Source organism: Oncorhynchus keta, chromosome 10, assembly GCF_023373465.1.
Source record: "Oncorhynchus keta strain PuntledgeMale-10-30-2019 chromosome 10, Oket_V2, whole genome shotgun sequence".
In the NCBI taxonomy this organism is placed as follows: domain Eukaryota; kingdom Metazoa; phylum Chordata; class Actinopteri; order Salmoniformes; family Salmonidae; genus Oncorhynchus; species Oncorhynchus keta.
The window spans coordinates 60,752,950-60,768,331 of record NC_068430.1 but is presented as its reverse complement, the minus strand read 5'-3'; the positions used below and the strand labels follow the sequence as shown (position 1 = coordinate 60,768,331).

Genomic DNA, 15,382 nt, shown 5'->3' with positions numbered 1-15,382 from the left:
TTCATATAGGCTTAATGTAAACTATAAAATATAAATCTCTTTCTGGTGCTCCTTACATTCTATTTGGTGCCTAACGTTTTTAAAGTTGGGAGCAGAATGTATGTGAGTGTCTGTGTTAACTGAAGAGTAAAAGTTGAATTCAGTGTTTTCCTCTTACAGCCACAATGAAATGCAGATCATTATCAATGTCTATTCCTTCCAGCCAAATCACAGGCTGGCCACTCGGAGGCTCCCGAGTGGTGCTGCGGTCTAAGACACTGCGTCACAGTGCTAGAGGCGTCACTACAGACCGTGGTTCGATCCCAGGCTGTATCACAACCGGCCGTGATCGGGAGTCCCATAGGGCGGCGCACATTTGGCCCAGTGTCGTTAGGGGAGGGTTTGGCCGGGGTAGTCCGTCATTGTAAATAAGAATTTGTTCTTAACTAACAAGCCTAGTTAAATAAAGGTTAAATAACATTTAAAAAATATGAGCAATTCAGCGATTCTATGCAGAGTTCTATTATACAGTGTGACGTTAAATTCAATATGTGTTGTATTGAGTAGAAGTGTGAATTTCGGTGACAGGATTTTTGTGGAACACGTGCATAACGTTTAGAGAACGTGAACAACTGTCAGGACGGTAGGCCACTCAGCTTTTTTCCCACCGTGGTATCGTGATACTTGACCTGGTGTCATATTGTTAGTAAAATGCTGCTTTTGTGACCACTACAGACAATGTGGTTGTTAGGTGAATGGAATTTATCGGTGCTGGTCATCGTTTGCCATCTGGGAGAGGAGGGAGTGGGGAGGAGAGGACAGACAGCCAACACATGTTACAGCACCCTGTCACTGAACCTGCCTAATCATCCGGGTAACGGTGCGCCACAGGGTCTGTTGCCACGCGGACCCCCATTAGCCATTTATGGTCTGTCAAACACACACAGTAAGCACACGCACACTATTAACTCACACACACACACACACTCAGCTACAAAGCCTGCCAGCCATTCGTCTCTGAAGCGGTGACAAATTCGCTGCACACATGAGCAGTCAAATATGAACATGCTAATATGTTCTACTACACTTCAGCAGGCTTGCCAATCATATCTCCAGCTCTCTTTAAAGCAAGTATTCTAGTTACTCCTCTGGAAAATGTGTATGTGGACTTGTTTGATAACATTCAACTATTGTTCCGTTACTGTCGGAATTAAAGGGGCAGTCCAGATTAAAGGGGCAGTCCAGATTAAAGGGGCAGTCCAGATTAAAGGGGCAGTCCAGATTAAAGGGGCAGTCCAAAGGGGCAGCTGCTGCGTCACAGCAGCTGCCCAGCAATGGTATAGACTGTCTGGTGTAGTGCATGTCCAGAGGTGTGCTGTTTAATCTCATTGAATGGTAATACCCAGAATGCAGCATCTTGAGCCTAGACAGAAGTTTGATTTAAACTCTGTTACATTATCCTATAGACCACTTGTGTAATTAGTGATGTACAGCCTAAGCCGCACTCCGATTTTTTTTCTTGAGCAGATGGTCAGGGTGCCGGAACGTAATTGCAAATCATTTGTAGACTGCAAGAAGCCCAAACAGAGATATTTTACTGAAACATAATAATGTTTTATAATAATAATAATTTCAAACCTTGCTTGCATTTGCATACGATCACATATATCATATATCTGCGTGGGAATTCTTTGGAACATATTTCCAGAATTAAATTCACTTGGAGCTGATTTGCTGGTGTTTTTTATTTTTTTTATGTCTTTTGTGTCCAGAAATAATAACTCATTTTAAACTTTTATTTATTTTTTGCTCAGAAAACTTGGATGGACAAATAAAATCAATGCAGCTGCATTGTCATCCAAAAAAACACTGATGCAACTGCTCAATGATCTGAATGTGGCCCTGTTGGTGGGCTTTTTTCAAATGTCAGTGAAGATCTTGAACACTCACAGTACCAACAAATTATCATTGGGAGATGACAATAATATGCTCCAGTCAAGATACAAAGTCAACTTCTGTGCAAGAATACAAAGTATTCTCTTCTCTCACTTTCAAAACTGATTTTGTTCTTGGTTATTTTGTTAACTTGATTTCCGTGATGAAAATGACAAACCATCCCTGGCAGTGATTTTAATTGCAGAGGATTATGATTGTACATGACCTGACATTTTTTCTTTCTCTCTTCTTTTCGCAGCTCTTTCGTGAAGTCAGGATCATGAAGATCTTGAATCACCCCAATATTGGTAAGGCCAACCAACACATCTATTCTATCCTAACAATGCAAGGTATTTTCAAGATCAAGCGAGATTGTACCGTATCCATATCACTCCTAATGCTACCGTATTAATCCTAATACTAACTACCATATTACTACATATACTTACAGCAGCACGTAACGCGACTTCTTTCAAACCTCCTATTGTACAACGTCCAATTAATTTGTATCCATCGCTTTCCATACTCTGTGACATGGACAGTTTTGAGAACAGCACTATCTATAAAAGAAAAATGGAATATCACCTGAAGGCTTAACCTAGGATAAGTACATGTATGCCCTATGATGTTGTATTGTCTAATTATTAATGTTCTTATGCTGCTACTTGTCCATAGTGGTTTACTCATATCAATGGGACTTGCCAGGCTAGATAAAGGATACATACAATTAAAATAACAAACTAATAACAAGAGAACTTGATGGAAAGCGAAGCGACATTCCAGGATGTCGCTGTGCAGTGACAGATAGGGAAAAGGGAGTGGTGTGATTTTGTTTTTCGCCCAGATCCCATTCCGGTTGACTTTGAGATGCTCCTTTTCTGTGCCGGCCCATTCCAGCTACTCAGCAGGGGGGGGATCGGAATTGCTCCCATAAAACATCATTTGGACTGACCGCTGGGCAATGGCGTCATTTAGACTCCGGGCCTGGGAATGATTACACAATACACACGCACACACACTTCAAGGCAAGGGCAGAGATTTATCTGAAGGAAACCATTGTCCCTTAAAAAAAAAAGACTCGCCTAGTCGCTTTTTAAAACTTAATTATTCACCAACAGATCAATTTCTTGAAGCCATGACTGGCATTTCCTGTCCTTCTGTATTTGGGTTATGATTCCAATAGTGATGCACATTTTTGGTCAATACTGATATCCGATACGTTCCTTGCCAAAATAAATATGATACCGATATTTAAAAATGAGCGGCCTTTTAAGCATTCTAGTACAGTTAAATAGTTAACACACACATGGACGCAGCGGTTTAAGGCAATGCATCTCCGTGCAAGAGGCATCACTACAGTCCCTGGTTCATATCCAGGCTGTATCACATCTGGCTCTGACTGGGTAATAGTGGACTTTGCGCTTAGCCTTCAAAATAAAAGTATGGCATAGTTCTACTATTTGCATCACTGTCAATGGCATACTTTTATTTTGAAGGCAAACTGAAAATTCCACTATTGTGCCTAATCCTTATTGTGGCTAGCTTCATAACACATAACCCGGTCCGGTCGAGCCTCACTAGCCAGATGAAGCAAGCTGGCTGCTTATAACATTAGCTTTGGGCAACAGGGTTAAGTAGCTGGCTAGCTATTTATTTTCATGAACTGAAGTTCAATTTCAATAAGCAAACAACAAGTGGCCACCTAGCTAATACTTACTCACAAGGATTCCTTAATTATTGCTTAGATTAATGAAAATGACTGCAGTTTCTACTGGTCGTTGTTTTCAGCCTGGTTGTATTGGTGCTAGCTAGGTGCCAAGCTAAAGCTAGCTACTCCAGAAGTTGCGGTTGAACAAATGATGCTTTATTACCAACGTGGTATTGTAAACACATCATTCGTGGCCGGTGTTTGCTTGTTTGCAGACTTTTTTGCACAGCTTTGACAGTGCTACTGTATCTTTTTCCATAGTGTGTATGTCATGAAGCTAATAGCAGTGACTCTATTACAGTGTAACTCCGGTAGGGCAACGTCTGAAAAATAGCGCACTTGGTAGTGTGTACCGGTGCTTGACCAGTCAGCGAAAGCCAACATCACCCACGACAGAGAACAGTTGATTGTCAAGGGTAATGAATTCTATTATCTTGGCTTTAATGGATTTTGCCTTAGAGTTGTCTCGTTGAAATTCTCTTACTCTTTCAAATGACTGCTCGACTTGTTGACAGCTCGATCCACACAGCAGACATTGTGGGCTAGGTGAGGAACGCTGTGTTGCACGTGTAGTCATTGTCATTATGTACCTACGTTGTATAGTTATGCACGGCAGCTTTGACATCGGTTTTTAACATCAGCGTTAACTAGACATCGGGCCGATACCAATGTTGGCATTTTTAACTAATATCGTCCAATTCCGATATGTTCACTGATATATTGTGCATCCCGAGTTTCCAGTCATGGTAATGTCTTCACGACTCTCTTTATTGCTGTTCAATTTTTTTGTTGTTCGATTCCCATTTTTAGAACTAATCCAAATCATACCCACCTCTGACCTGATCGGAGTATGTCAAAGCAGTAGTTGAGTGGTAGCCTGAGCGCCAGTCTGTTTTAGCTATCATGCCAGCTCTTTGGCATGTCAAACATGTTTGGGTTGACAATGACCACTATGGAGTTTGTGAGAGCACAAACAGATCTGGGACCAGGCTAGTTGAGTGGGTGGGCAAGGCTGGCGATTTGTTAGGGTGGCTTTGCTCTTGATAGCTGGCTCATTTTTTTTAGGTGGGATAGTTTAGGGGTGCGGTGGGTTGGGCAGGCAGTCGCCGATATTGAATCTTAGAAATCTTTGAAATTGTTTCATGTTGCGTTTGTTTTTGCTCAGTAGATGCACCCTTTTCGTCTGTCAGCTAGTATTTGACAGGATGTGTGTTCTCATCGGCTATCCTCACTCATCCACTATTTCTCTCCTCTCTCCTTTTCTCTCCAGTTAAATTGTTTGAAGTCATTGAGACTGAGAAGACACTTTATTTGATAATGGAGTACGCCAGTGGTGGTGAGTATGAACAAAACGATGGATGAATCAAAAAGGACTCTGTTCGCCTCCATGCACAGTATTTTATTGGGCGAGTGATAAAAATATGTTTTGACCAAAATCATATTTTCCCGGTTCATTAAGATCACATTCTCTTTCTTTTGAGACATTTGTATCTTTTGCGGGCACCTTTTAAGAATAATTGTACTAGCACAGTGGTAGACATCTCCCAGGTCTTGGAGAGCCGCATTGTGTACAGGCATTTTTTTCTACACCAGCTAAGATTCCAAATTATTATAATTATTCTGGTACAAATTGAATATTCCAATTTAGCGGATGACTTGAATCAGGTGTGTTAAGAGTTGGGCTGGAACAAAATCCTGCACACCTGCGGCTCTCCAGGACCCGGAGATGCTGAAGCTTTTTGGTTTGCGATAGAGGTTTCCTTCCTCACTCCGGACCTCTCTCTTTCTCGTTCTGTGTCCCCATCCAGGTGAGGTATTTGACTACTTAGTTGCACATGGAAGGATGAAGGAAAAGGAGGCTCGGGCCAAGTTTCGCCAGGTGAGTTACTGCTAACACACACACACAACTGCAGACTCTCTCACACACACACACACACACGGACACTCCCGTACGCTAACACACACTGACACACAGTACAGCGACACACGTGCATGCGCACACACTGCTGAAAACTAAAGCTGCTGTGTGAAGAGGTGCAGCAATGTCACCAGCCATATCCTCTGTCATCAATCTCCTGTGGGGAGGGAGGAAAGGAGAGAAAGACGGAGCGGGGGGAGACCCCTTCCTTCCCTGACACAGGCACTGCAGGAGACGGGTCCGTGCTCAGAATAAATAGATGAGCTAATGACCTCCTGGGAACAGACAGCACGTGTATGACTGCGTGTGTGTGTGTGTGTATGTTCATGTTCTACAGGAAAAGGGAAATGAGCGACCTAGTCAGTAGTTCAACTGAAATGCGTCTTCCTCTTTTAACCCTACCCCTCTGAATCAGAGAGGTGCGGGGGGGGCTTCCTCAATCGACATCCACGTCATCGGCGCCAGCTGGCTATTAGGGTGTGTGTCATGTCAGTGAGTCCTACAGGCGAGGTCGGGCATGTCTCTTACAGTTTGTGTGTATTCTACAAGCCAGGCAGTGTGCGAGTTGATAACATCTCAGTAAAGTGTGTGTGCGTGCGCGAGCATATGTGTGCTGGTGTGTCCTCAATGACATTCCCATATCTGTTACTCAGCGCGAACAGACCTCATGCTGATTCACCAAGCAGAAATACAGTATAGTAGAAATACTTTATTACTCCCCTAGTGCACTTCTGTCTGTCAACCCACACTGGCCTCTAGTGGTGGTGTTTTGGCATCGCAGCATCCATGCGTGACTAAGTGAAAATTTGACTTAAGTGGAAGCTAGGATTTCCCCTCAAGTATGTAAGGTTAGTCAATGGCCCCATCTAGAAACGGGTCCTAGGCCTTTCCCCTAGATTCTAGTGGTAGACCTTAAGCATAGCACTATCCGTTATGAAGTGTCTCTCCCAAGTATAAAAGGTTTATGTTGGTCAATGGCCCTGTCCAGAAACAACCCCTAGCCCCTATCCACTACCCACCTCGGCACATTTGTAGATCTGAAGTGATTGGATACATGTAAGGAACATGGCAAAAAAAGTATTGAGCGCAAGATCAATATATTACTATATTGCTGACACCTATCCAGTCCTTTCAGATCTACCTAGGGTTCAATATGGAAGTGCGCAAAAGTCTAACCTTACTCAAATACCTTTTTCTTTGGTAACCAGACGTCCACAATTTCCGGGACAGTCCCCGATTCCAGGGACAGGCCACCAGCTAGTCCCTGATTTAGCCCTCGAAGAAAAAAGCAACTCTGAAGTTAAAAGGAGGCTGATATTTAAATAATCAAACTCTGTATCCAATCAGATTTTCATGTAAAAATGCGGTCTTTCACTCTACCCAGCTCGTTTGCTTCTGCGGCTTTGGCACGGGCCTTTTATGGGATTATTTTATCAGTGATAACCAACATTGTAACCACTGCATGAACGACCATGCCCATGACCAGAAAGTTCCTCCAACAGCATAGTTACTAAACTTGGGTGATTTTTAAAAAATTACAAGATAGGCTACGATTAAGAAGTAAAGATAAGAAGACAAGAGGCTATGATTACTGTATAGGGGTAATCCATTTTTCGCTCTGCTAAAATCTGGTCACCTTAGCTAACAGATCAGTGCCTATATTAAGTGTCTCAGAATAGGACTGCTGATCTAGGATCTGCTTTTTTAGATAATAATGAGACAATAAGGACCTTATTTTACCTTTTATTTAACTAGGCAAGTCAGTTAAGAACAAATTCTTATTTTCAATGACGGCCTAGGAACAGTGGGTTAGTTAACTGCCTTGTTCAGGGGCAGAACGACAGATTTGTACCTTGTCAGGGATTTGAACTTGCAACCTTTCAGTTACTAGTCCAACACTAACCACTAGGCTACGCTGCCGCTGGATATACTTCATGAATACGCCCCTGGGAAATGTGTGGTGTCCACCTCATTTTAGTGTTGTCCTATCCAGTCTTGTCAGAATTGATGATTAGCGTTGGCATACCTCGAGGGAGGAAGGATGAGTTATCTATGTGGCATTCAAACAGAGTACCCTATCTCTAGGACTGAGGAGAGATTTGATTAGCCTTATTGCTAGGAGGCCAACGCAATCCAACCTCTGCTGGGAATGGGGACTAATTAATTTGTAGCATAGCTTAGCGGCTAATGCGGACTAACTGTAGAGATTCATTAGCCGTCAGTAGTGCGATTAGCGTTGCAGCTAAATCTACCATTGAGATTTGTTAGCTTAGCTTGGTAATTTGTTGATTAGTTAAATCCGGTGTATTAATGCTGGGGTAGAACAAAAATGTACACCCTGAGGGTCCCTCTACAACTGAATTTTCTCTCTCTCTTTCAGATTGTCTCTGCAGTGCAGTATTGCCATCAGAAGAGGATCGTCCACCGGGATCTCAAGGTGAAAACCAATACCATACATGCTGCTGTAGCATTGAAACTTTGATCCATCAAGGGTCACACACACATTGTCTGTCTGTGACTCACTGTCTGAGTGTATGTCTGAGTAGACATCGATCGACAGACTCTGACTCTGTCTTTCGATCAATGTATATCCGTCTGTCTTTCTGTCTGACTGCTGTATCTCTCATATACACAGTTACTCACCCCCTTCTCCCGATTTCCCATCAGGCTGAGAACCTACTCCTGGACGCAGACATGAACATCAAGATTGCAGACTTCGGCTTTAGCAACGAGTTTACCCTGGGCAGTAAGCTGGACACGTTCTGCGGCTCCCCGCCCTACGCCGCCCCGGAGCTGTTCCAGGGGAAGAAGTATGACGGGCCCGAGGTGGACGTCTGGAGCCTGGGGGTCATACTGTACACGCTTGTCAGCGGTTCACTGCCCTTTGACGGACAGAATCTGAAGGTGTGTTTGGTGAGGGGTGGTTGTGTGTATGTTTTGGGATTTTGTGGGAATTTCTGTATGGGACTTATGGGTCATACTATTATAGAAGCGACGATAGTCCCGTGTATTGGTTGAAGCTCAGTGTTAAATTCAAATCTCCATATCATCATATCTAAGCCAATATGACACCAATCTCAATAAACATGATTCAATCAACATTATTGGAGGTACACAACACACTTAACCCCCCTCATAAAGTGACCATGAATTTACAAATGCCAGATTGACTGAGTATGTGGGTGCAAAGGTTTTTACTAGATGTATAATTTATCGCTCTCACGTGCACATTTCCATCCGTTAAGGAACAACGATGTGCTACCTTTTTGTAGCATTTCTGACAATGTTAACATATTTTTTTGCAGAAACTCAGTTCGAACACCGGGTCGGTTGCCCGGAAACAATACAGCTGCTTGCACCATGCTGCCAGTCATAAGAAGTGTATGCGAACAAACCTATGCTACTGTATATACAGTGTGGAGAATGTGGGGGGAAGTATTTGATACACAGATTTTTCAGGTTTTCCTACTTACAAAGCATGTAGAGGTCAGTATTTTTTTTTATCATAGGTACACTTCAACTGTGAGACTGGATCTAAAACAAAAATCCAGAAAATCACATTAATATTTGGTACAGAAACCTTTGTTTGCAATTAGAGAGATCATACGTTTTCTGTAGTTCTTGACCAGGTTTGCACACACTGCAGCAGGGATTTTGGCCCACTCCTCCATACAGACCTTCTCCAGATCCTGGGCAATACGGACTTTCAGCTCCCTCCAAAGATGTTCTATTGGGTTCAGATCTGGAGACTGGCTAGGCCACTCCAGGCCGTTTCCAGCTACAATAATAATTTACAACATTAACAATGTCTACACTGTATTTCTGATCAATTTGATGATTTTATTTTTTATGGGCCATTTTTTTTTTTTCAACAACAACATTTCTAAGTGACTCAACTTTTGAACCGTAGTGTATATCTATGTCATTTGGCTGTATGCATTTTTAGATATATACCTATTGTAAAGGTGTATTTTTCTTGCGCGACCATCTTCACTGCAAAGAGAAATACAAGAACAAACAACTTTAAGCCACACATTATTTTGACAGAGGTAATGAACATAGCTACTGTAGTAGGTCATTGCTCAGCACAGGAATTTATCAAATACAACCATGTTTGAAACACAAGTGGTTCTGAGCTTATGTCAATGTTACACAGGTAAGCTAACAGTAAGTATGAAAGGGAAGCTTGTTTTCATTATAATAATAAAAACATGAAAAGGTAGCGTAATAGGATAGGATGTCCTACTGTGGTGTGTGAAGAATCCAATACTTTACCTTGCATGCGTTACAAATCACATTATTGTGGAAGCACCTCTAAGAGTGTCAATTAGGCTGTTTGAGAAGGTTTGAATCCTAAGCAACCTGCCTACACATAGTTTGAAGTACAATCCCAACATAGCTACTGTAGTAGGTCAAAGCTGTGTGCTTGAAAACCTTGGTAGAGCATGGGTGGAATAGGCATTCTGGTGCTCATGTGAATTTCCTTGTTCGGCTTCAGACCAATGCTTATTCTCACTTACAACTGTGATAGGCCTACATGCTTGAAGAACATGTGTGGTGGGGCATGGGATGGATGTATGGAACAGATGGAAAGAGAAAGCGAGAGGGATGGTAGCCTGGAGGTCGTGCTTTATGCTGATCAGCAGATCCCTGCCCTTTGATTCTCCCAAGGGGAGGCGTGTGCACGTGTGTGGAGCCACTTATTTCCAATGTGGGACACATCAGTCTCCTTCAGTTACTACCATTGTTGAATTCTGCGGTGTCAGTTGTTCCACAGTTCTCAGTGCTAAATAGTTTTTGGTTACACTTGAAGTTACATCGGCCTTATACAGTACTGCAAAAAAAACAAAAACACTGTTTTTGGTAACACTATTTGACATGCTCCAATGACATATTTGACATTTTCCTGACAAATAGTGTTGAGGGGTAAAGTCTCTTCCTTTGGCCAAAAAGTCTCATCCACTGTTATTGTTGTTAATTGTCCTGTGTAGGAGCTGAGAGAGAATGCTAAGAGGGAGGTATCGTACTCCTTTGTACATGTCTAGAGATTGACCCCTAACCCCAAAACTCTACTCTCTATCTCCCTCCATAGGAGCTGAGAGAACGCGTGCTGAGAGGGAAGTATCGTATTCCTTTCTACATGTCTACAGACTGTGAAAACCTGCTGAAGAAACTATTGGTGCTCAACCCTGGCAAACGGAGCAGTCTGGAGGTAAGCGAGAAAGCGAGGGACACACACACACTGACACATGTACGGTCACACACACATGCACGGAAAAACACTTATAGACTCAAACACATACCACATGTGCGTGCTCATACAGACATGTAGATAAAGAAATCTCTTGTTCACGTCTACAGCTGGCCTTCATGAAACTAAAGAAGACACGTTAAACCAATGGCTTCTAGTCGCTGAAACACTGATGTGTTTTTCAGAGTTAAAAAAAAAATGTTCTACATCTTACTAAATCCAACTTGAGCGTGCAAAGTCTCGTGATTTTCACTATGCTGAATCTGTTTTGTCCTCTCTGTCTATCTTTCTGTCTCTGTTTGTCCATTGGTCTATCTGTCTGTCTCCCCCCTCAGCAAATCATGAGAGACCGCTGGATGAACGTGGGCCATGAGGAGGAGGAGCTGAAGCCCCATCAGGAACCGGAACCGGACTGGAACGACACCAAACGGATAGGTCAGTCACATACGCCCAATATTGTAATCGTCTGATTGGACACTCTCCCTTCCTCACTTATGGGCTGTTTTGTAACAAGCTGTATTTTGTGAAAAAGATCACTTCCATGCCACAATTTTTTAAAATTTTTTAAATACAATAACTTTATTATTCTAAAGGGAACATCAGGTGTGACATTCGAATTAGACGACAAATTATGTGATTTTCATGTCATTAAGTCATTCATAGTGTGTTATGTTCCCTCCTCTCCTTACAGAACTGATGATAACCATGGGCTTCCCAAAAGAGGACATCACAGATGCGTTAACGGGACAGAAGTACGACGAGACCATGGCCACTTACCTCCTTTTGGGCAGGAAACCAGCCGAGGTGAGACATGCGCTATAGCCATACTAATGACAGACTTCACAAACCATATGTATCCTATGGATACACACATTAAAGACTTATTCCTTTATTCGAAAACCACAAAACGGCAGCCCCCACTTGGTCTGCTATGAAGCTGAGATAAGGGGTATCCACTTTAAAATTCTTATTGGGATTTATGGATTAAAGACTGACAGTCTGAGGTCAAAATGACTATACTTTAGAAATTCCTGCTTACAGACATCAACAAAATTCTGATCTGCCACGACTGCCATCATTTCCTCTTCCCAATTTACACCCTCCCTTGAAGCATGGGAAGAGCCAAAAGTGGCGATCTTGGTAGGTTTGAATTTTCTTGTTGATTTCTATAAGCAGGAATTCGCCACACGGCTGTCATATTGCAGTCTACCTTCAAGTCCACATGACCACCACGTTATAATGTGTGCAATGACTCCCCCTCTATTTCATTGGACAGTTTGAGGGGAGCGAGTCGCTGTCCAATAGCAACCTGTGTCAAAGGTCACGGCCCAGCAGCGAGGCCAACAACAGTTCCAGCCAATCGCCAGCCCACTCCAAGGTCACACGCAGCATATCGGCCAACCAGAAGCAGCGGCGCTTCAGTGACCATGGTAAGGACAACATTGTCGACCATCTTGAATCTCAAACAAGATTTTAGTTTTATCACCATTATTACAGAAAAATATTATTATTATATAATGGAAAATCGTATCTTAAAGAGTTCTGGATTTTGGCATTTTTATGTCTCTGTGTCCAGTATAAAGGAAGTTGGAGGTAGTTTTGCGAGCCAATGCTAACGAGCATAAGCGCAATGAATGGAAGTCTACAGCAGGGCTCTGTCCAACCATGTTCCTGGAGCGCTACCGTACTGTAGGTTTTCACTCCAACTCTAATGTAGCGCACCTTACAGTGCCTTCAGAAAGTGTTCACGCCCCTGGACTTTTTCCATATTTTGTTGTTACAGCCTGAATTTAAAATGTGTTAAGTTGAAATTGTGTGTCACTAGCATTGAAGTTATTCATTACACTTTGGATGGCGTATCAATACACCCAGTCACTACAAACATACAGGCATCCTTCCTAACTCCGTTGCCGGGGAGGAAGGAAACCGCTCAGGGATTTCACTATGAGGCCAATGGTAACTTTTTTTAAACGGTTACAAAGCTTAATGGTTATGATTGGTGAAAACTGAGGATGGATCAACAACATTGTAGTTACTCCACAATACTAGCCTAAATTAGAGTGAAAAGAAGGAAGCCTCAACAGAATAAAAATATTCCAAAACATGCATCCTGTTTTCAGTAAGGCACTAAAATAAAACTGCAAGAAATGTGGCAAAGAAATGAAGTTTATGTCCTGAATGCAAAGTGTTTTGTTTGGGGCAAACGCATCAATGAGTACCCTTCTTCATATTTTCAAGCATGGTGGTGGCTGCATCATGTTATGGGTATGCTTGTCATCTGCAAGAACTAGAGAGTTTTTTTAGGATAAAAAGAAGCTGAATAGAGACGGAATGGTGCTAAGCGCAGGCAAAGTCCAAGAGGAAAACCTTGTCTGCTTTCCAGCAGATACTGGGAGACAAATTCACCTTTCAGCAGGACAATAACCTTAAACACAAGGACAGATATACACAGGAGTTGCTTACCAAGACTGACATTGAACGTTCCTGAGTGGCCAAGTTACAGTTTTGACTTAAATCCGCTTGAAGATCTATGGCAAGACTTGAAAATGGCTGTCCAGCAATGATGAACAACCAACTTGACAGAGCTAGAAGGATGTTAAAAAGAATAAAGGGCAAATATTGTACAATCCAGGTGTGCAAAGCTATTAGAAACTTACCCAGAAAGACTCACAGCTGTAATCACTGCCAAAGGTTATTCTAAGATGTATTGACTAAGAGGTGTGAATACTTATGTCAATCAGATATTAATGTATTTCATTTTCAATATATTTGCAAACATTTCTAAAAACATGTTCACTTTGTCATTATGGGGTATTGTGTATAGATGGGTGAGGGGGGGAATCAATTTAAACCATTAAATGTCAGCTGTAACACAAGATGTGGAATGGGTCAAGGGGTATGAAAACTTTCTGAAGGCACTGTAATTGGCTGGTTGATAAGCTGAAATCAGGTTAGTTACAACTGGGGTTGGATTAAAAACCTACAGGAGGGTAGCTCTCCAGGAACAGGGTTGCAAAGCCCTTGTCTATAGTATAAGTACCACAGTATAAGTCATAATAACCATAAAACCTAGAGGTCAAACAAGGAAATGGTTCTAAAGAAAGCTAAGGTAACTGAGCTAAACGACTACCGCCCCGTAGCACTCACTTCCGTCATCATGAAGTGCTTTGAGAGACTAGTCAAGGACCATATCACCTCCACCCTACCTGACACCCTAGACCCACTCCAATTTGCTTACCGCCCAAATAGGTCCACAGACGATGCAATCTCAACCACACTGCACACTGCCCTAACCCACCTGGACAAGAGGAATACCTATGTGAGAATGCTGTTCATCGACTACAGCTCGGCATTCAACACCATAGTACCCTCCAAGCTCGTCATCAAGCTCGAGACCCTGGGTCTCGACCCCGCCCTGTGCAACTGGGTACTGGACTTCCTGACGGGCCGCCCCCAGGTGGTGAGGGTAGGCAACAACATCTCCTCCCCGCTGATCCTCAACACGGGGGCCCCACAAGGGTGCGTTCTGAGCCCTCTCCTGTACTCCCTGTTCACCCACGACTGCGTGGCCACGCACGCCTCCAACTCAATCATCAAGTTTGCGGACGACACAACAGTGGTAGGCTTGATTACCAACAACGACGAGACGGCCTACAGGGAGGAGGTGAGGGCCCTCGGAGTGTGGTGTCAGGAAAATAACCTCACACTCAACGTCAACAAAACTAAGGAGATGATTGTGGACTTCAGGAAACAGCAGAGGGAACACCCCCTATCCACATCGATGGAACAGTAGTGGAGAGGGTAGCTAGTTTTAAGTTCCTCGGCGTACACATCACAGACAAACTGAATTGGTCCACTCACACTGACAGCGTCGTGAAGAAGGCGCAGCAGCGCCTATTCAACCTCAGGAGGCTGAAGAAATTCGGCTTGTCACCAAAAGCACTCACAAACTTCTACAGATGCACAATCGAGAGCATCCTGGCGGGCTGTATCACCGCCTGGTACGGCAACTGCTCCGCCCTCAACCGTAAGGCTCTCCAGAGGGTAGTGAGGACTGCACAACGCATCACCGGGGGCAAACTACCTGCCCTCCAGGACACCTACACCACCCGTTGTTACAGGAAGGCCATAAAGATCATCAAGGACATCAACCACCCGAACCACTGCCTGTTCACCCCGCTATCATCCAGAAGGCGAGGTCAGTACAGGTGCATCAAAGCTGGGACCGAGAGACTGAAAAACAGCTTCTATCTCAAGGCCATCAGACTGTTAAACAGCCACCACTAACAGTGTGAGTGGCTGCTGCCAACACACTGTCATTGACACTGACCCAACTCCAGCCATTTTAATAATGGGAATTGATGGGAATTATGTAAATATATCACTAGCCACTTTAAACAATGCTACCTTATATAATGTTACTTACCCTACATTATTCATCTCATATGCATATGTATATACTGTACTCTACATCATCGACTGCATCCTTATGTAACACATGTATCACTAGCCACTTTAACTATGCCACTTTGTTTACTTTGTCTACACACTCATCTCATATGTATATACTGTACTCGATACCATCTACTGT

General features: G+C 43.1%; 1 protein-coding gene across 6 annotated transcripts in view; it reads left to right on the top strand.

The window, feature by feature from the left end:
- LOC118389120 (serine/threonine-protein kinase MARK1-like) overlaps positions 1-15,382 on the top strand; it is a 71,748-nt gene that overhangs the window by 44,398 nt on the left and 11,968 nt on the right. For all 6 annotated transcript variants that reach the window (XM_035778890.2, XM_035778894.2, XM_035778891.2 and 3 more), the window contains 9 exons: positions 2,174-2,222; positions 4,893-4,958; positions 5,431-5,501; positions 7,921-7,977; positions 8,208-8,444; positions 10,633-10,752; positions 11,127-11,226; positions 11,483-11,595; positions 12,068-12,221. In XM_035778890.2, the coding sequence (XP_035634783.1) occupies positions 2,174-2,222; positions 4,893-4,958; positions 5,431-5,501; positions 7,921-7,977; positions 8,208-8,444; positions 10,633-10,752; positions 11,127-11,226; positions 11,483-11,595; positions 12,068-12,221 (967 nt within the window). The remainder of the gene's footprint in view (positions 1-2,173; positions 2,223-4,892; positions 4,959-5,430; positions 5,502-7,920; positions 7,978-8,207; positions 8,445-10,632; positions 10,753-11,126; positions 11,227-11,482; positions 11,596-12,067; positions 12,222-15,382) is intronic.